The sequence below is a fragment of the Ciona intestinalis genome, chromosome 9, assembly GCF_000224145.3.
Source record: "Ciona intestinalis chromosome 9, KH, whole genome shotgun sequence".
NCBI lineage: Eukaryota > Metazoa > Chordata > Ascidiacea > Phlebobranchia > Cionidae > Ciona > Ciona intestinalis.
Window position 1 is genome coordinate 918,823 of NC_020174.2, and position 20,970 is coordinate 939,792.

The 20,970-nt window shown below is 34.9% G+C and overlaps 2 protein-coding genes and 1 non-coding gene across 4 annotated transcripts; 2 read left to right on the forward strand and 1 right to left on the reverse strand.

Moving 5' to 3' along the window:
* Nucleotides 1-1,374: 1,374 nt before the first annotated feature.
* Nucleotides 1,375-13,481, forward strand: ci-cadherin (cadherin). Of its 2 annotated transcripts, NM_001128111.1 has the most exon segments (17): nucleotides 1,414-1,564; nucleotides 1,932-1,986; nucleotides 2,400-2,494; nucleotides 3,000-3,194; nucleotides 3,458-3,563; nucleotides 3,712-3,948; nucleotides 4,129-4,304; nucleotides 4,718-4,912; nucleotides 5,310-5,470; nucleotides 5,919-6,061; nucleotides 6,298-6,508; nucleotides 6,510-6,519; nucleotides 6,985-7,145; nucleotides 9,481-9,590; nucleotides 10,030-10,163; nucleotides 10,819-10,965; nucleotides 12,602-13,479. In NM_001128111.1, coding segments are annotated over 17 exon segments (2,397 nt in total). In that variant the 5' UTR covers nucleotides 1,414-1,513; the 3' UTR covers nucleotides 12,812-13,479.
* A 183-nt stretch (nucleotides 13,482-13,664) lies between these two features.
* Nucleotides 13,665-13,758, forward strand: mir4097 (microRNA 4097). Its single transcript, NR_034492.1, has one exon. It is a non-coding gene; the product is annotated as a microRNA 4097 (primary transcript).
* A 9-nt stretch (nucleotides 13,759-13,767) lies between these two features.
* Nucleotides 13,768-20,860, reverse strand: LOC100177007 (protein fantom-like). Its single transcript, XM_009861324.3, has 9 exons — nucleotides 19,485-20,860; nucleotides 18,633-18,704; nucleotides 17,618-17,806; nucleotides 17,030-17,233; nucleotides 16,548-16,710; nucleotides 15,942-16,071; nucleotides 15,590-15,790; nucleotides 15,111-15,342; nucleotides 13,768-14,726 (listed from the first exon to the last, which is right to left on the reverse strand). Exons 1-9 carry the CDS (start codon nucleotides 19,524-19,526, stop codon nucleotides 14,544-14,546), a joined length of 1,416 nt encoding a protein of 471 aa, XP_009859626.2. The 5' UTR covers nucleotides 19,527-20,860; the 3' UTR covers nucleotides 13,768-14,543.
* Nucleotides 20,861-20,970: the final 110 nt, after the last annotated feature.

Below are 20,970 nucleotides of genomic sequence, written 5' to 3' on the forward strand. Positions count from 1 at the left end.
TAACTCGTAAGCTGGCACGAGGTGTTAAACCCGTGTGATAACGACTGTTGTTTTGCGGCCACGCGATGATACAGTAAGTTACATTCATTCATTCAAATATGTCTTTATAAAAATTTCCAAAAATGCTTTGCCGTTAGGTGGCGACCAGGAGTAAATGCAGATAGATATAGAAAGAGATTAAACATTTGCCTTACAAAACGGGTTACGAATTATAATCTCGAAGTAGGTTTTAGTTGTAACAACGTTAAAGTGAAATAGTTTAGAGTGCGTAATTTGTGGATAACGCGAAATTATCATTTACCTTAATTTTAGATAATTTTTAGATTACGTTCTTTAGATTATGTTACACGATCGCTAAAAAAAGGCATCCCATGCCTTTTAAAATGACGTTTATATACCTTGGGTTTTGTAAATAATGAAATTGAATTGATTTCGTTTCGAAACTGACAAATGTGGGTCATATATTTGATGTATAATTTAGATGGGCACTCTTGTTTCGTATCTGAGTCACGCAAGTTTTATTTGGTTTCAGTCGTGTGTGATTTTGCGTTAAATAAGTCATAATGTTTTATTGTATAGTTCGGTACTTTCAAATGTAAAATGCTACGCACACAGTTATGTGCAATTTACTTTAACGGTGTCGGCCGAAGTTAACTACCCGACTAAGCAAATATTCCAACCCAGCGCTCATCCGTTTTTGCAACAACGGCGTCTTTCAAACGCGTCATCCAAATAAGGAAAAGCGGTTTTCTCCTTGATGACGTCATATCAAGTACCATGACATCACCTTTTAGGCGTTGTTCAATTCTTTTAAGTTGTCTCGGCAGTTTCCTGTCTATTTGTAGGTGAATGTTTAGACTTTTGTGTGTACAAGGACTTAGTTTTAATCCACATTAAGGGTTTTACTATTGATGACAACACTTAGAACGGTTATACTGGATTAACTTTGAGTGTCTTTATCGCAAAATTCAAAATGGCGATTTTAGATTGACAGAACGAAAGCAGAACTTAGTGAACGTGTTAATTATAAATTAAACCGTTAGCCGCTTTTCTAAACCGTACCATTTGTTACTCTAGTGACATTTTTACTTTTAAGAAAGCGTTATGGAATGAGTAATGTAAAAAAATAGAAAATTGTGATTCAAATTTATCGGACAGCCATTCAGTCAAAATTGTAAAGAAAGAAAGCGCGGAAAGTCGCGTTTTAGAATTTGTATTAACACATGTATAGTAAAAATAAATTAGTATTTTTAAGTTTTTTTCGGCTCGTAAATTTAATAATGAATCGCCTAGAAGTTTTATATAATATATATTTCTTTTTTATTGATTTTTTTAAAGGTCTAAACAAAATATCATATTTTTTATATATATGTTTAAAAGTAAAACATAACATATTTTGATTTAACAGCGTAAAAACTGAATAAGAGGTTATAAAAGTTAAGAATTTTTTGTTGTTTTGCTTTGAAAACAAAAAAAAAGAGCTGGGAATAACTAAATAGGAGTAGTGGAAATAATGAGGGGAGTTGGTTCTGCAATAACACTGGTTATTGTGATCTCATTGCAGGTAATTGTGATGTGGGCAATGTTAACAATGCAGAACGTTCATTAGTGAAACTCAAAACATAAAAAAAGAAACAAAAACATAAACGTTTTGATTTGTATTATGTTTTAAAGTTGTATTTTTGGTTTTTCAGCGTTATCACTTATAAATAGAGCTACAGTACCTTTTTATGCTAAAGCTGGAGAATGTGTTTATCTTTTTCTATATGATCACAGTTTGTTGTGCTTTTAAGACCCCCATAACTTTACTGATGCTGGGAAATCTAAATTTGTTAATTTCCTGCCCTGAAGGCACAATTTGTTAAATCTGTAATAAAACTACATGATTGATTGTACTGTGGTTGTTACGTAACAATGCTTTATTGTTTTAGATCATACTACCAAGTGAAGGGAAGTTTTTTAACAAACTGATTAATCAAGCCAAACGTAAGTATAATTAAAACAAATTAAATTCTGACATTTGTAACATTTATCCTGAATATATTCACAAGCACACAATTAAAAAACACATCAAAAGCTTATGTCCATCAATTTAAAAATGTTTTTTTTTTAACTGTCTATTTCTATTGTTGATAAATCCCTGAATAAGTTTCCTGTATTGCTTGTTCAATAGTCACCAACTACTTCCTCTGTGCCAAAGAAGTACTCGCTGTATTAAACAATCAACTAGCTTTTCATAGGGCAATCAGTCATTTTTAGGCTTTTATTTTAAAGTTTGAAGGAAATTTATTCATCGGTTTATCTGAATACAGAAAAGATTGCTTAAGAAAAGTGTTTTTTGCTAATTTTACATTCAAACATCTCTTAGTGGCCACTAAAATGTTAAAATAATTTTCTAGGTAACAGAGTCAAGAGGTCATGGAGTTACCCGGTCATTTCAATTCCTGAAACTACAGATCGCGATCCACCATTTGTTAGAAAGAATATACTAGATGTAAGTTGCTTAATGTTTGTCATAGCTTTAAGATATAGTATTGTAGGACACTTTTGGCGCACTATATCCAAATATCTTGATTGTGTTTTAAACAATTACCACGATTTATAGGAGTTATGAAGGTATGGTTTTATAATTCTTTTAACGTTCTTGCCTACTACCAAATGGGACGAGAAAATAGAATGAAAAGTTTCCCAGCTTCCCCCACCCTATTGTAGCCTATTTATTATTTAATGGTTTGATACTAGGGCACAGCCTATGGAAGATTGGCATAAGTTATGTGGCTAAACTACAAAGAGCTCCTAAAATATAACCAACATTCTATTCCATTCATTGGTATCAGTCAGAGTGTTATGTTACATCCTAAAAATATTGAATAGCAGTGAACTGGAACTGTTAGTCATTCATGTATGAGTATGGCACTGACATAGGGTGCTTTGTTTTAGCAGAGTTACTCCAATACACAATATATAACAGTATTATTAATATATTGTTTTTAATTCAGATCACAAATGACAATCCAAATGTGAAAACTTACGAACTGCAAAACGAGGATCCAACTAAATTCGCAATAGAGTTTAGTGCAGTGGATCCAAGTGCTGGAGCTTCTATATGGCAGTTGGTAGGGTTAGATCGTGACGTGCCAGGCGGGGATAAATATATCTTCTATGCTGTTGTTCGAGACGCAGCTGGAAATGAGGTTTGTGTTTCACAGTTTGACTTTAATTTCCACTGTGTGTGTGGAGGCTTTAACAAGAATTTCTAAGTCTTTATGTATGTAACATGAAACATTTCTGTACTAAAATAACTTTTTATACTGAAGAAGCGAATTTACACATTATGCTATATCCGGTAACTATTCTTAAATTATTCTTAAAAAACTTATTATACACCAACACCATTAATATAGCATTATTAGCATTTTGTATTTATTTTAATATCGTCGTAATCTTTACTTTGTAGTTGGATCGAGTAACGTTAGAAGTTGTGGTTACTGACAGGAATGATAACAAACCAATCTTTGATATATCTACTTTACAAGGAAGTGTACAAGAAGGTGTTTCACCTGGTGAGTTATAAAACCCTGCTGTCTGTTCTAAGTGCAAGACTCTTTTTATATGTGTAGCGTACCAAAGGTGCTAATGAACATCACTGTATTACCCATGTTGGCAAATATTTAGTAATATGATGTCATAATGAATTGTGTTTTGTCACAGGTACCCCTGTGATGACGGTGGTGGCAAACGATGCCGATGACCCGAAATCTCTTGATCAGAATGGAAAGGTCAATTATGTTCTTGGACCTGAAGAAGAAGTACCACCAGCACCTGGAGGTCGTCGCCGTTTTGCAATTTCCCCCACTGGAGTTATCACAGTGGTTGGAGATCTTGACATTGAAACTGCCCCAACAGTTAATGTGGTGATCATTGCAAAAGATGGATTCATAGGCGCATGTAAGTACATGTGTTTCTACTTTAATATCAGAGTACAGCGATGGACATTTAATGCACAACAGGTTTTTGCGCAAGATCAACCTTCCTTTTGTAAATACCTGTTTTTGCCACAGAATATGAATAATTAAATATACTTAGCACAAAGCAATGTTTCGTAAACCCCACCTTTTCAATACACAGCGAGTGGTTGGTCTGCTTCAGCTACTGCTACCATCCAAATACAAGATGCAAACGATAATAAGCCTGTGTTTCAAAACACCCCTTATAATGCAAAGCAAGGAGAATTATTACCTCTGAGATCAACTGTGTTTACTGTGTCTGCCACGGATGCGGATATTGACTTGGAAAACAAAGGGGTAAGTTGGATGCTTCAGCTATTCTTTTTATATTTCCTACTTTGTGTTTTTTAACTTATTAATAATAACAGTTTTCAATTTAAAGTTTAAGTAATTTGAGGATCCAACTAGTATTTTTTATATTAAGCTAATATACAAGTTTGGATGTTGGTGTAACGGCCGACTGTGTTGCCTAAACTCCAGGCCCCTGTCACCTCTGTATGCTAGTCGACTTATTTCTTTGCCTGTAAAGGTTAGCTTTAGAATATTAAGTGGGTGTAACACTGCATTTATTGTACCATAATGTTTTGTGTTATTTAACAATGAGAAGCAAATTGTCACAATGTATACTATGTAACAATGGTCTTTGTTACCGGTTCAGTATTTCGCAATCGTTATAACTATTAAGTTTAACATACACGTTTACATTTCAGGTCACGTTCGAAATTGTAGCAGGCAATGACGACAACACCTTTATTGTCCAAAGTTATCCTCGTGGGGCCGGGGCAAGTACTGGGGACATTATCCTTAACAAAAATTTGGATTATGAGAATGGACCAAAACAATACACTCTTCTTGTTAAAGCATTTAATGCACAAGCTTCGAACAGTGGTGTACAACAGTTTCAGGTGAGCGATTTATTATTTATTTTAAATCTAAAAAAGCGATTTAATATTTATTATGTAGTAGTACATACTTTAAGGTAAGTTTGTATGCTTATGGGGTAATAAGTGGAATCTGACATAAATCTTAGATCCCTTGACATGCTTAATCATATAACCTCACCCATAAAGAATAGAACTCTTGTCTTATTCTATGCTCAAACTCTATGTGGTGTTACTGTTAAACTATTCCTATATAAAATATCTTCTGATTGATTCAAGTTTAAGTCTATTTCGAAATCATTCCAGTGTGGTGATATGTGTTTATTTTGAATGTAAACTTAGGTAAAATGCATATATATTATATTAAATTCAGATGTAGCTGTTCATGCATTAAGTGTTATCACGTTCCCTTACATTGCAGGCCACAGAAACGGTTATTGTCAATGTATTAGATGAAAACGAACCCCCGGTGTTTATAAACCAGCCTTATGCTGGTAACATTGTTGAGAATGATGTTCCGAAACCCAACATTGCGTTTGTTCGAGCCCAGGATTATGATTTTGGTGGAAACCAAACAGTAACGTGAGTTTTAAACAAATAACAAATAACAGTTAATAGCATTGCCTTGAACTTTTTTCTCACTGCAAACTAATAAACTTTGCAAAATATGGCTGTACATATCAACCAAAAATAAATCAACTTCATATTCCAGCCAATGGTCTATTATCATTTGTGTAGTGACAGTTGTAATATAACAGTTACTTTACTTGTAGATTTTAGAGCTTTGATTTGTAGTGTTCCAAATGGTATTGGAACTGTTAACTGTTTAAAGCTACTTGTTTTACATTTACGTTTCAGTTTTTTGCATCATAAAAAATCGAATAAAAAGACATGATTTTTATACAAATTGTGACCAATATTTCAAACTAAAGAATTGTAAGCTAAGTCCTCTGTATTTGAATCTCTTATATTACCCACAATTGTCAGTTTACAATTCGCACTGTACCCTAAACCTAATGCATTCACCCAGGTATGGCATGGTCAGCACTGAGGGTTGGTTCACCATTGCAGCAGATGGTGCTATTAGTTCTGTGGGCCCAGTTGACCGGGAACATCCATCTGTCAATCAAACTAACAGCGTATACACCCTGGTTGTAAGCGCAATTGATAATTGTAAGTTTTATAATGCAAATATTATGTGGCTAAGGTCTGTTATTTTTAGTGTTTTCCTAGCATCAGTTATACTAATTAATAATTATGTATAATTATATACATGTGTGTTTTATTTCATATCGGGAGCCTAAAAGTTACTTGTTAAAGTTAAGTTAATTATGTCTCGGTATTCCAATATACCACCATGTATTGTGCGTTTTCGACCTAAGTTACTCTGCATTTTATACAAACAACAGATCGAGTCAAAGCAACAGCAACCGCCAATGTAGCAATTACAATTGGAGATAAAAACGACAACGCACCTGAACCAGATGGTCCATGGACAGTCACAATATGTGAGAAACCTCCCACCCCATTTGTTACCAATATCAAGATAAAGGATTTAGATGAGCCCCAAAATGGAGCCCCGTTCTCTGTTTCGCTAAACGACAACTCCGGACTCTGGGTCGTTGGAATCTCGGCGCTAAGTGAATCTTAAAGTTAAAAAAGTTTGTTGATCCGTAACAATTTGGCTTAATATTGGTATTTAGGAATTGTGGTGAAGATGGTTTAGTTTTAATAATAGAAGTTTTTTTTTCCCTTAGAATTTAAAATTGCTTAATTGTATATTTGAACTTAAGAATGCTACATTTTTACTATTAGTTTCAGGTTTTTAAAATCTGTATAATTTATTGTGAGCAAATTTGAATTAGATATATATTACTGACTACCCTACTATAGTATACACTACTATACAGTTACTCTTATCTTAGTGTGTTAGGTGTTTATCTAAGATTTTTGAATAGCTGGCATTGGTTGAAAAGGGTTTACTGATCCCTGCAGTCTAGACAATTTAGGAGTTGGCTTGCCAACCTTGCCCCCATAATTAGCACTTAGCAGCTTATGCTTGTGTATATACATTGTTTAACTCCAAACATCTCCTAGTATCTGGCGATCCTATGTCACGTTCCATTAACACACTCACTAAGAGCTTTGACGTTGCCCAACAATCTAAGTACGAGGTCCCAATCATCATGTCCGATGGTGCAACACCACCAGAACCAAAGCTAACAAGCACCAATACATTAGTTATCAACATATGCCGGTGAGTGTATATTGATCTCTATTAATGCACCAGGGTAAATACAAATAATTTCAAATGCCCCAATTTCCTAAATGCCTAGAATTCCCCAATGGCCACAAAGTAAATATCTTGGCTAATACTTCTGCATTTCCAAAGGGAAATAAATGCAATTAAAATATAGCAGTGACTAAATTAACTGCGATAATCGGTTCTTCTACTTTAAGCAAAATGTTCATTTTCAGTGCCATGTTTGTAATATTAAATAGGTGGGCTATTGTATTGTTAAATAATTAATAACATTTAAGCATAAAGTGTGAAAGTTGCTCAGTTCAAGCATTTTTTATGCTCATGATTTTTGTCAAAACTCATACAATTCATGACTTTGGGCCTCGTTTCATGACATTCATTCTTATGCCTATATTTTTGCGTGTTTTACCCAAAGATGTGAGGAAAGAGATGATGGTGAAGCCGTCTGTCTCGATACTTATGTTGCTCCTGGTGGGATAAATATTGTGCTTATCGTGGCCATCATAGCAGTGTTAATACTTCTACTTAGTAAGTCAGGCATTACCAGGAGAGCGTTAGTTAACTAACTTGTATGCTGTGTCAGTAACAGTCAATGCTTGCAAGTTGCAAAGCTACCAAGCAGACAAGGTGTATGCATGGTTTGTTTTGGTGAGTTTTAACTTCGGTGTTAAAATCACGGCGGTTGAAAAATGATACAATCTCTATAATGAGCCAGTTCTCACTATTAAAGTACAATAACAATGCTCTTGAATTCTGTTTAAATACCTTGTCCTTAAGTACTTGAGAAAAGTCACTAAAGAGTTAAGAAAAACCGAATGGGTTTTAACTGCTGAATGTATAGAAAGAATTGGCAATGTAAATGGCCACATACTGTGGCACAAACACAAGGGTACAATTTCCCATATCAGGCAATGTTTTTAATTCATAAGGTTTCTGTCTAATGTTATGTTTTTTTTTATTTTATTCGGGGTTTCTTTAGTGCACCTTTTAGCTCCAATATTAATTTTAGTTGGTTAATTTCATATTTTCATCTAAGAACAAGATACAACTTTATTAGCACTTACTCCCCCCAAACTCAATGTCATTGCTGTACCATGTTCAGAAATCTTAAGTCATGTGTAAAATATAATAAGCAGCTTAATAACAACGTGGATATATTGCAGCTGTAATCTAAGCAGGCTTAACTGTAGGATAAACCAAAAGTTAGGAACCCTGCTGTGAAAGTTTCTCATTTGGAAAATTGTAACGAACAGCTGGAAAAATCATTTCCTTATTCTATGTTTCTGCTCATTTGGCCAATATACGTACTTTATTGTTCTTAGTAGGTCACTTATTTAAATTAAAACAGGTTTAACTTGTATATGGCCTTAATGTTAGGACTTTCAATTATTTAATGGCTTTTCTGAGTTTGTGAGATTAAAAAATTATAAGTTCTGGTAATAAGAACCTTACCTATATAGAGCAGACATATATTTTGTAAAAATTATTGTCTTTCAAAAAATCTTGTAATACATACATTAAAGGTTCTGGTTTATTTAGGTGTTAGGTTTCAATAGTTAGTCCTTAGAACAAAATTTCAGGGTTTCATTTTTTACTATCTAAGTAAAAACCGAGCAAAAGTATTTTTCATTTTATAAGCACAAACCAGTCAAACCATTTTTACAACCTTTGTGTTGTTTGTTTTAAACACCATACCTTGCCACAGTTGTGACGGTGAATACAACGTGTTGGATTCATGTGCGGCACCTGCGCCTGTGGTGGTCGCTACACTGCCTATTATACTTGCCGTCATTGCTGTCATTGTTATTTTACTCAGTGAGTCGAATGCAACGAGCATGATCGCCACTATGAGGCGATATAGATTGCACTAACCTCACTTGCCCCCTCTTGTGTTCAAAACATTGGCGCCAAACCTGGGGTGGCAGGGTGGTCAGGCCAACCCTAGGTTTTCTGCACTGTATATTAATCAGTAAATATCACAACCCTTAAGGTTTCACAGTGTAGTGTGTCTAACTATCCCTGCCTCCCCTGCATTTCAAAATTTTGGCACCTATGTGTTTAAAGTGGTGTGAAGTACTTTCTTTTCTGCAAAATGAAAACGCAAACATCTTTTTCTTTAATAACAACACGGCAAACAGGATGAAATAAATTTATATGGGAAATATAAATAGGAAATAGAAGCTTTGGGCTTTCTATGCGGTATACTGTAACCATAATACCAGTACATTGCTTTTGCCCAACCAATAATACATGGTAACTTCATGCTTACTACATAACTGCCATTGAAGCTTTAACTTGTTTGAGTTTTAACGTGTGCTGTGTTTTGTAGTTGCAATGACAACGGTGAATTTAACTGCGAGAAAATGGTCCCCGTCGCCGGGGCAGGGTTCCCTGTTGCCGTTCTTATAGCTATTATTGCTGCTATACTTATCCTACTAAGTAAGTGCATGTGTCTTGACAGGGAACTTAACCTTTGGTGGCTCGTGCATCTAACACTTTATATTAACTTTCCCAACAGTTTATATTCCCTGTCCATTTATTTCTGAAATCAAATTGAACTTTATTTTTGATTTTTCACCCACTAAAGCATGTTATAACGGCACTTAAATAGTTTTAGAGCATGGTTATGTCACCTTCGGTTAAATTCCCTGATTATTTTGTGTTACTTTAATACTTTTGAGTAGTTTGAGTAGCATCTGCTGTGTTAACAAAGTACAATAGTTTTATTTATAAATAAATCCACTTATTTAAGTTCAATGGATACAATAAAAATAATTTTAAATTGTAAAAAATAAAAAAAAAAAATCTGTAATGTCCCAATTTACAAAAACTTGGTAAAATTTCCAAAATTTGGAATTAAAGTTTTTCTTCTCTTCAGTCATCGTACTTGCGGTGGTTGCATACCGACGACGACAACAAGCTGGTTTGGAGAAGGAAGTTTTATTGGACGACGATGACGTTCGTGAAAACTTACAAGCTTATCATGATGAGGGTGGCGGCGAAGAGGACAATGTAAGTTGGGGGTTTAATACTTGGAGGGGGGGGGAAGATGGTTGTTATAACACAGGTGTTCTGCTTCGTACCTGCTTACGGGTAACTGCGGATGCAACTTAGTGGGTAATTAATATTGTAATATTTTTTGTAATGTAAGGTGGACAATTTTTGATTTCAGACAACCCAAAGGACTGTTGGGTTACAGCAATAAACTCTATAGCCAAGCGCTTACCACTTTGTCACGGCGACATCTCATTATAATGTGCTTATTATCGCGTCACATGCTTATTGTAATCATGGCTCTCATAGCTGTAGGCGAGCAAGCTGAGGTTGAAATGTAAATAAATACTCTGCATGTCTCACAAAGATTATCTTCTATCTACTTCAACCACATTCACACAACTTTATAATATTAATTCTGGTTATGCTATTATTTCAATGACACCAGTGTTTCCAGTATTTTTATAAGAACTCTAATCATACCGTTTAAAACAGAGATATACACTGATTCGTTACAAAAATACCCAAAACTGGTATTGATTCACATTGTTCATTGTTTTTAATCGATGCACTACTTACATTTAAAAATAAAAATTCGATTAATTTGAGAATTAAGTATGTCTTTTTCAATCTTGCATAGCTGTACCATATATAACAATGGCCATTATAACAGGATGGTTACGACATCAGTGCACTACAAGCACAACCTCCAAACACTGGAAAACCAAAGGTAGTTGACGTACAACCATTAGGTGGCGCACAGCCTGAGATACGACGACCGATACAACCAGATACTGATATCGGAAACTACATTGGAGATGTGAGTTTATATTGTTTTTATTATATTCTGTAGTTTATATTGTTTTCTATTAAATATCTAAGAACAAAGTCTTAACCAGACACTCTTAATTTTGTTTCTTGTAAAGCCAGAATTCTATGTTTCTTTGTAATAATTAGGTTGTAGTCTGCTGAATATCCTGTAATTGGTCTTTCCAGTTTTGTTCCTTATTTAAAAAGTGCTATCTTTATTCTAACTATCCTAACTGGGAAAATATGTTTATGTTGGGTTTTGGTTCATAGTTTGTATTGTCAGCATTAAACGCTTTAACTGTGGGTTTAATGTTCAGTTATTTTTAGCGTTATGATTCATTTGTTTGTTTGTCCTTAAGTTATAATGAGAAAGTGTTGGTTCCTGACAATACTTTATTTGGTGTGCTGTATTTAAATAAGGAGAAAATATTGATTCATGAGAAATCCCCTTTTGAATGAATAACATTTCCATCAAAGAAAAGTTCTCTGTTTCATATAACATTTAATTCAAACATCAGAAAATGATTTATGACGCAATATTTGGTTTGGTACCTTATTATTGACACAATCCCTATGATAGGAAGGCACATTCATGCTTCAATGCTTTTTACTTTGAGTGGAAATGCTAACAAAGGACCCACGCACTCTGGTGTTTAACACTGCTTTACAGTGTTGCCAGATTGTTTTTTCATTTTATAAAAATTAAACTAAAATTCAACAATTTATGTTTTTCCATATCTTACATGTTTAGTTAAAAATGTTATGTTTTAGTTTAAAAATTTATTTGGCAACACTGTCTCATGCTTGAGTCTTTTACTTAATCAGCCAAAACTTTAGAAGCCTTTGCTTTGTTGCTCACAACTGCCATTGTGACATCATGAATGGGCGTTGGGTTAAATTATAAAAGCTCCATGATTAAATTTCTTTTTGATAAAATGGAATTTCTTTTACCACGTTGGTATTACGAACTGTTTTAAAACTTTTAATTAAATCCTACATTGAAAGTGAAATCATAGTTTAGTTGATGGTTGTATTGTGTTTCCACTTTCCAATCATGTTTGCTTTGCTGAATGTTTGAGAAATGTCTTAGTTATCCTGGTTGCTTGTGGTATAATGGGCCATCTATGGGCGACACGGGACTTAACATATTGAAGTAGGCTCGACACTTAATATTAAAACTGCTTGCTCCGGTACCTCATTTCTGTTTTCAAATTTAAAAACTTTGAATCTTTGCTCTAGTATAAAGTTGTGCTGAGAACCACCAGCTTGGCTTGGTAACTTATTGTTTGTTTTTGACTTCACAATATTTGACTTCCTTTTCAAAACTTTGCTCTGCCTTTGGTATAAAACTACTTTAATGGCAATCTGTTGGAGTTGGTGTTTTAGTTGAGATATCTACACTTTATGTGTTCTTTGATTTTAAAAACATTGCATTTCTGCTCCATACACAGTTGTGCAATGTTGGTGTATTGTTTAAAAACTAATTATTTTGCTTTCTTAAGATTTACATGTTTCAAAGTTTTTTATAAATTATATATAATCCGTTTAGTTTAGTTTTAAAAAAAAGCTTTTAGCATCCATTCTTTTTACACTTGTACTAATTTCTCCATGTTGTCTTAATATTTATACTATTTCTATCCCGCCAGGCGAAGCAGCAAGCCGACAACGACCCCACAGCGCCACCTTTTGACTCGTTGCTTGTATTTGACTACGAAGGTCAAGGGTCAGATGCGGGGTCATTGAGTTCTTTGAACTCTGGCACAACAGACGCATCCCAGGATTACGATTACCTCAACAACTGGGGTCCTCGGTTCAAGAAACTTGCCGATATGTACGGAGGTGGTGAGAGCGATTAAACACTAGGTGGATTGTGATTGGACACTAGAGGCAGAGGAGAGAGGATATTATTATTTCGTTTCTGACGAAAAACGCGAAATTTATTTTTTAAGCATTCCGAGAATAGTAGACTTTTTTAAGAGCTGATTTACAGTGTTTCCAGCTATTTTAAGGAAACAACCACCGCTTTTAAATGTGCACCACTGTCCTGTGGGCTTATGCTGTATATATAGCATTTTATGACAATCTTGTGTTGGTGCTGATGTGTATATTATGTCTAACTAATGGTTTCATATTTATCGGGAAATAATTTTATGCATATATTGAAAATAATGATTTATCATCAAATTCTTGTCTTCTGTAATTGTTTGTTTTCTTGCTACTTATAAAGTACTTGTGTGTGTTTTTTATGTAGTGCTTTTTACCGTAATTGAAACACTGGAAGGCCAACTCTTATGGAGTCGATACATTAATGAATTATTTTAGCATCGTTACTTTTGTATATACCCACATAATGTAGTATGACGTCACACTGCTGCCAGATACGTCACAATTACGTTGTAGATTATTTAAAAATGAACTTTATAAACTGTAAGCGAAAAACTTGGTGCCTTTTATAGGTTTTACCTTTTTAAAGAAAGTTTTTATAAAATTGTGGAATTTGGAATACAAAAAGCTCTGTTTAAAATATTCTTTGTTTTCTTTGAACTTAAAAAGGTTTATTGTCAGTCCGCAAAGTTTTCTATTAAATTTAAAACTTCATTGGAATTTTAATTCAAAAAGCTTTTTGCTTTGTCTTTTTTAAGGGTATTTATTAGTGTTTACAGCATGTAGTATTATCTATCTTACTTGGATTTTAGATTGATTTGATACCAATATAAAGTTGACCTGAAATAACCTCATTAACGCTGGTTTGACCTTGATTAACCTCGTTAGTGAGTGACCTCAGGTCAGCTTTGCCATCAACTAGTTTTACTTTTAATCAAATATAAAGTCCTAACGTGCTAGTTTACTTATCACGCCTGCCAATGTGTCAGTGGTTAGCACGTCTGTCTACAGGCCATGTGTTACGGGTTCGAGGATGGATGCTGTCATCATCCTTGGGTAATGTGTGTATGACTTTTAATTACCCATAATGTTACTTGCTTGGTAACTCGTAAGCGGGCACGAGGTGTATGAAACAGAACAACCTGTGAAACAGTGTTATAACGGCTGGCACTGCGCTATACGAGTAAAAGTAAGTTTCACTCGTTCAACTGCTGAACAACTACGTAGTATAACGTTGTACTGCATTTAATAACTTGCATTATATATACAATAATTAAGTGCAAAAGATAAATATACGCTTTAGATTTAAGACGCAGTTGGCCGAATACCCCCAATTATGTTCTATATAATATGTGTGAATTAAAAAATACATTGTGTAACGTTTTTAATACATTGTAGATGTAAAATATAGTGAGCATTTTATAAAATACACAAAAGTATATATATATTTTATCATTTTCTTGTACAGTATCCAATACAACTTGGTTCAATATAACAGTGCTGTGCGTTGAAGCCTGGACTTTCATTTTATCAGTGCATCTATATTTGCATTGCATGTTGGTAAAGTCGCACAGCGATGCATGCCAGAGTTGGCCCAATGCTATCAGTTACAAATATGTTTGAGGTTAGATAAAGTTTGCTACGTCACTACATTTGACGTCATGGTATTTGAATTACGTCATTATAATTTAACTGTAACGTGCGCTAACTTGACGCTTTTTTCGCGAACGATTTGATTGGTCGGATTTCTTCGCTTGTGATTGGATGAAACTCCTCGTGGCGTAACAATAGACTTGGAGAGAATCGTTGTCGCGTGAGAACCTCTCTATACTCTTGTACGCCGTCTAGCGGGTCGACTGCGGTCGGATTTTCTCTTATAAGTCGTATCTGTGCAGACAGAAGAAAGTAACGATAAATCGTTTTTACTGAACTAATCAATAACCTTAATTTAAAAGAAAATCGCAAACAATAAACACCGATACAGTTACATACGTAACAATACGAGCTATACGTGGTGCGTGGGAGATAAAATTATGTATTTTTTGTTGGAGTTGCGAAGAAGGACAACACGTTAGCCAGATAATGTGGAGCTCGATGCTGTTATTGTGGGTATGTGGCCTTATGCAAAGCACTTAGCAATAATTGCCCCAACCCAGTGATAGTCAGAATTACCCAAATTTGAATTTGCGTGTATTCTAGTCGCACATAAAAGAATATGACAAGCCATGGCCCACTCGATACATTTAAGTAGGGCATGGACTTTATACCCACCCTGTTTTTCAAGTAATCAACTTCGCCATTCAATCTTCTATTTAGTCTCCCACCCCGCGCAGCCCGAACTTGGTCGCGGAAAAATTCTTCTTTTAATTCTAAAACTTCCCCAATTAATTGTAATTGTTTCGAAGTCAGTTCTTGATTGGTTCGTCTGGTTTTGTATTCTTTCAAAACTGCTCCTAGTTTGTCACGTGTCACAACATCTGCCTTGTGATTGGCTGCTTTTAATCTATACGGATAAACAAAACATGGAGTTTCGCGGGTAAAATTGAAATTTGCTACCAAATAGACCAATTAAAGAGAATAAAACATGGACCATCTTACCCCACATTTTTATAATCCATTCTATATGGGCGGGGTCCAACGACATGCGACAGGACAAGCCAATACAAAGACCAATTTTGTAGCATCGCGCATTAATAACTTTGGATTTACGCAGAGTGGCCCATATTACTCCAACTGCTCGGTTCACTTACTTTTCTCTTAATTTCTGATTTCTCATTATCGTGTTATGATTATTCAAGCGTGACTCCTCCATTTTCTTTTTCATCTCTTCCATCTGTGACGTCATGGAGTTCCTTCTTTCCTCCCAGTTTTTTTCTTTATTATCCATCTCCTCTTTTGCTCTTTCAAGCTGGGAGCGAAGGGCTCGTATCAGTTGTTCTTGTTGTGAAGATCTAGATTAGAAGCACGTTATAACAAAATTTTCCTTTTTTTCATGTTGTCATATTGTTCCAGTAACGCGCCAATTAACACACCAACAGCTTCAAGTTTTACTGGGATTTCAAATCGTAGATCGTGACGTCATCCATGACGTAATTAACTCACGTAATCGACAACTCCGAATATTTTTGTTCCAATTCCATCATGGCGTCTTCCCCAAGCTTCAAACCCTCAGCCATCTTCTCCAACTTGTCGTTTAAAGTTGAAATTTCTTTTTCCGACCGAGTGTTTGCCTCTAAAATATCAAAAGACTTTTTTCTAAGATAATAATTACGAGTTTAGGGATAGCTTTTATTCTGCTGTTCCTTCATCGTGTGGACGAAGTACTGTATGGCCATTAGACTTGAGCAAAAGTTGGCCCATATTACCCCAACGCCCAAAGTGCTATGAGCCCAAAATTCCGCAATTCTATTCCAAGTAGTGCCTACTTTTTGTGACACATTTAAAACTACTGTCGTTACCCCACCAAGTTAAGATAAATACGTTACATGCCTATAATATAGTAGGGTGGGGGAAGATGGGACACCTTTGACACATAATAACCAAATATCCCGATCGTGTTTTAAACAATTAACAACGATCTATGGGAGCCGTGAGGATAAAATTTTATAAAAAATCGTTGAATGTTTGTTTACTACCAAATTAGAGGAGAAAATAGATTTAAAAGGTGTCCCAACTTCCCCTACCCTACTTTATTTAAATAGTGCAAACCTTTTAATTTATTATTCTGACGTAACAACCATTCTCCTTCTTTCTTCAACGAATCTCGTTTATTCTCCAAAGCTTTGTAAGATTCAGTCAGCTCTTCCTTTTGCTTTTCCACCTCCCGAACTTTGTTCCTGGAATCAGCAAGATCCGAACGCGCTTCGTGAAGCTGGCAGCAAGAAAGAAAAGTTGAAGATATTAGAAGCAACATTTCTTAACGAAAAAAAAACGCGACACAATATAAAGAAAAAACGGATGAAATGACGTATATTACCGTGGGGTAAGATAGGACACCTTTCGTTCACAATATCTTAATATCCTAAACGCGTTTTAAACAATTAACAATGCTATTTTAGAGTCGTGATGTTCAGGTCGCCATGTTAGGGTGAATAGATTACTTCATTTAAAACGTGACTTAATCTGTTGTAAATCTATTTATTATATACTAAACATGGTTTGAAACTTGGCGTTCCATGGCATGCACTTACTTCTTTATTAATACGTTGTTTATCGTTTCTTAGTTTTTCGTTTTTTTCGTTTACTTTGCTGACGTCATCAAGCATACGTACGATCAACGTTTCCCGCTGTAGCGAAAACCTTTGGTTGTAATCTACGTAGCGGGAATTCGCTAGAGCGAGTTCTTGAGAATCTTCGATAAAATTTCCTTTTAACTGTGAAAGTTCTTCTTCATTCTGTGGCAATAATAATAAAAAATGTGACATCACAATATGGTGTATACAGTAGGGTGTGGGAAGACGGGACACCTTTTCATTTTGTTTTCTTATTCCATTCAAACAAAGAACACTCATGAATTATAAAACCATATGCTCACGACCCCCAATTACCGTTGTTAATTGTTTAAAACACGATTAAGATATTTGGATATTCAGTGATAAAGCTGTCCCATCTTCTCCCAGCCCATACTGTATATCTCGTAGAACGCAGTTAGCCATTTATTGCGCATGGTCGAGGCTGGGTTCGATACTTGATACCCCTGATAGGGTATATGTGTCTCTGATGTCTCTGACACCCTATATTTATTACTTGAATTAATAAACCATATTTTGTAATCGAACCTTGAAATAATTGTCTCTGTCTTCTTCGTGTTTTTTCTTTGTCGCCAACGCGGAGTAATATCTGTGACGTAACGCTTCGTTCAATCGCTCCGTCTTTTTTATGACGTCATAGTCGTCCTTGAACTTAAAAGTGCTCGTTCGACTTACTTCGTAGAAGTCGTCGAGCTCTTTACCCGAATGACGTAACTCCTAATGACGTAATGATGAAGTAGCAATTAAAAAAGATAATGATAAATTTAAGTAACTCTTAACAAAGCAGCAATTATAGTAGAGTTATATAAAGTAGAGTGGGAGAATGGGACACCATTAGCACATAATATCCAAATATCCTGATCGTGTTTTAAACAATTAACAACGGTCTATATGGGAGTCGCGAGGAAACGGTTTTACAATTCTTCGAATGTTTTTAGTTTACTATACCAAATATGGGACAAGAAAATTGAATGAAAAGATGCCCCATCTTCCCCCACCCTACCATAATGCAAACTTTTTGAAATAAAATTATTTAATATTCTGCATTGATGTGCGGCCATTGTGAGTTTACCAATCAAACTACGCCCAATGTCAGTACCCAGCTTTGGTTAAACTTCAAAACCAACTACGTCGTGGGCACGAGGCAAATATAGAACTTCTGTTTAAATAAGAGTTTTGTAAAGTCTACACCACAAAGTTTTATATATAAGTGAAGTATTTATATTAATTCATTTTATCAGTGTTTAAGTAAAAAATTTTACGAACAATTCTTATAATCCAGAGACCATTGCCGGCACCTGTAAAATTGACACCATGTTGTTGTTATAGGACATGATTGCATTTACCTTTAATGCCGACGGGGTATCATGGCGCAATGTTCATTGAAAAACAGCAGTTCAAAAAAAATAATTTCACTTATATAACCATAGATATACAACGGTAATCTGTTTGATAAAAAGTACAAATATTCCGATAATACTCTGAGGTGAAATTTAATTTATGTTAAACAATACAAGTCGTGTGTTCACTGTACCATTATTACCTGCCATATCTTATTGTATTCCTCACTTGATAACTTGGTTTGTAAACCTGCAAGAGCTCTTGACAAATCGAACTAAAACACAAAGTGAGAGAGATATTTATTAAATCAGAGAAAATGTAAATTTTTTTGTAATTCATTTTGCGAAACTCCATGACATAAAACTGACGTTTAGGGTGATATATTACTGTGGGGTAAAATAGGACACCTTAAGCACATATTATTCGAATATCCTGATTGTGTTTTAAACAATTAACAATGGTCCATGGAAGTCGTGAGAATGCGGTTATATTTCTTTGAATTTTCTTTGTTTCCTACCAAATGGGGTGAGAAATAGTATGAAAATGTGCCCCATCTTCCCCACCCTACCATATATACGCGGAAACGCGGATTTTTTTTTTGTAAAAACTGTATAAAACAGCTGAGGTGGTGTCATTGTGCGATTTGTATTTGTTTTAAATTTAATCCGACCTTATGTAAGGTTGATTTAAACACCTTCAACGTTTCGGTCAATATTAGTCAAGTCTTACACAAATATGAACCACTGGTGTAGGCATACACAAGCTTTTGTTGATATAGACCTGCGTTCTTTATGGATTTAATATACACTGGTTTAATTTCAGTTTCTACTTAATAATTTTCCGGTATATCAAGATGTGTTTTACAATCAGTCACAAAGTTACATAAGTGGTAACTTGTAAGCAGGCGCGAGGTGTATTAAACAAAACACCCGTGTTATAACGACCGTGGTTGCCCGCCACTTTTGGATAACTAAACATTCATTCAGCAGTTGTAATTTTGTCAAGCAAAAACACTTGATTTATACTATATAATTTAACCATAATAACATAGAACCTGATGTGGGTCGCCAGCAGGCAAAGGGGATTGCATATACATGGTGAATGTCTTCTTGTAACCACTTGCGGGAAATCAAGGAATTTGAGGTCAATGCGTAAATCAACACAACCTTATATTGGCCTATATTGAATAGTCGGCTGTATGCACAAATGTAGGTTAGAAAAGCAGAGTTTTGCTGGTTAAGCAAAGATTAAAAGAACATTTAGAAAAGGGACACTTAATAAATTCCATGCGATACCTACATAGGCCTATAGATATCTGGCCACTGTTACAGCTAATAAGCTAATTAAAAGGCAGACATGGATAAGTATACTAACACTTTCCATCAAAACTGTCATATATGAACAACCTTCACGAACAAACTCACGTTTATGAATAAATCTCACGATTTCAAACCTCACGAATTGTATCACAAACCTCACGAAATAAGATAAACCTTCCACGCTAAGTTGCCAAACTTAGTAAAACGTCAAACCCGCGATTCGTCCTCGAGTTGTTTATTATGAAAACTCTCAAGTTCTTATTCTTTCCTCGATTATGAGATCACAATGAAATAACAAAGGAGTTGAAAACGCTCCGGCATTGTGATGTCACAACTGATATGTTGTGAGTTCTGCCTTCTTTGTGTCGAAACAATCCTCGAACGAGTCGCTATTATTACGTAACAATAAAAGGTATTTAAATCGTGTTTAAATTCGAAAGTATTTTATTTTATTTCGTTTTTGATACAATTTTAAGATTCCTATTAAACCACTAAAGCTTAGCGGGTAAATCAACAAGTCATAATAATGTTTTTTTTTGCTTTTTATTACTTTTTACTAAATATCCTATAATTTGATTAAATGATTTCCATTTGTCCCGGTGCATCAGTAGTCAAAATACAGGCGTTGTAAAAAAACAAATTTAAACTAGCTTGACTGTTTTGGTAGAAAACAGACAATTGCCGAAAACCCCCATATTGTGCGTTAGGAGAACGCGGAATGACCTATTTCAAAAAAATGAATCTGCTGACAAGACTTTAAACTCAGAAGTTACCTCAATTGCTGATCGAATTCTGTTCCGATTCTTGTCCAATTATATTTGATTAATGAGTTAAAAACCAAAAAACAGGAAAGTCAGAAAAATAAAATATATCACCCTCGAAAATATATCACTCGCACTTCATACCACCCACAAAGCCACATATGTGGTATCCCATTGGGCGGGCACGCGGTGTATGAAACATAATAACCGTGTTATAATGATAACCCAACATGTTAAGTCTATGCGTTTGGGTGTGGGTGCAATGCACCAAACTAATACCAAGAACCTCAAATTCAAACCACTTGTTACCAACCTATAGTTGAATGAATGTAACTTACTTTATCTCGCGTGGCCGGAAAACGACAGTCGTTAACACATGGGTTTAACACCTCGTGCCAGCTTACGAGTTACCATGTATGTTACTTTGTGGGTGATTATCTTTTTGGGATTTTTTCATTTT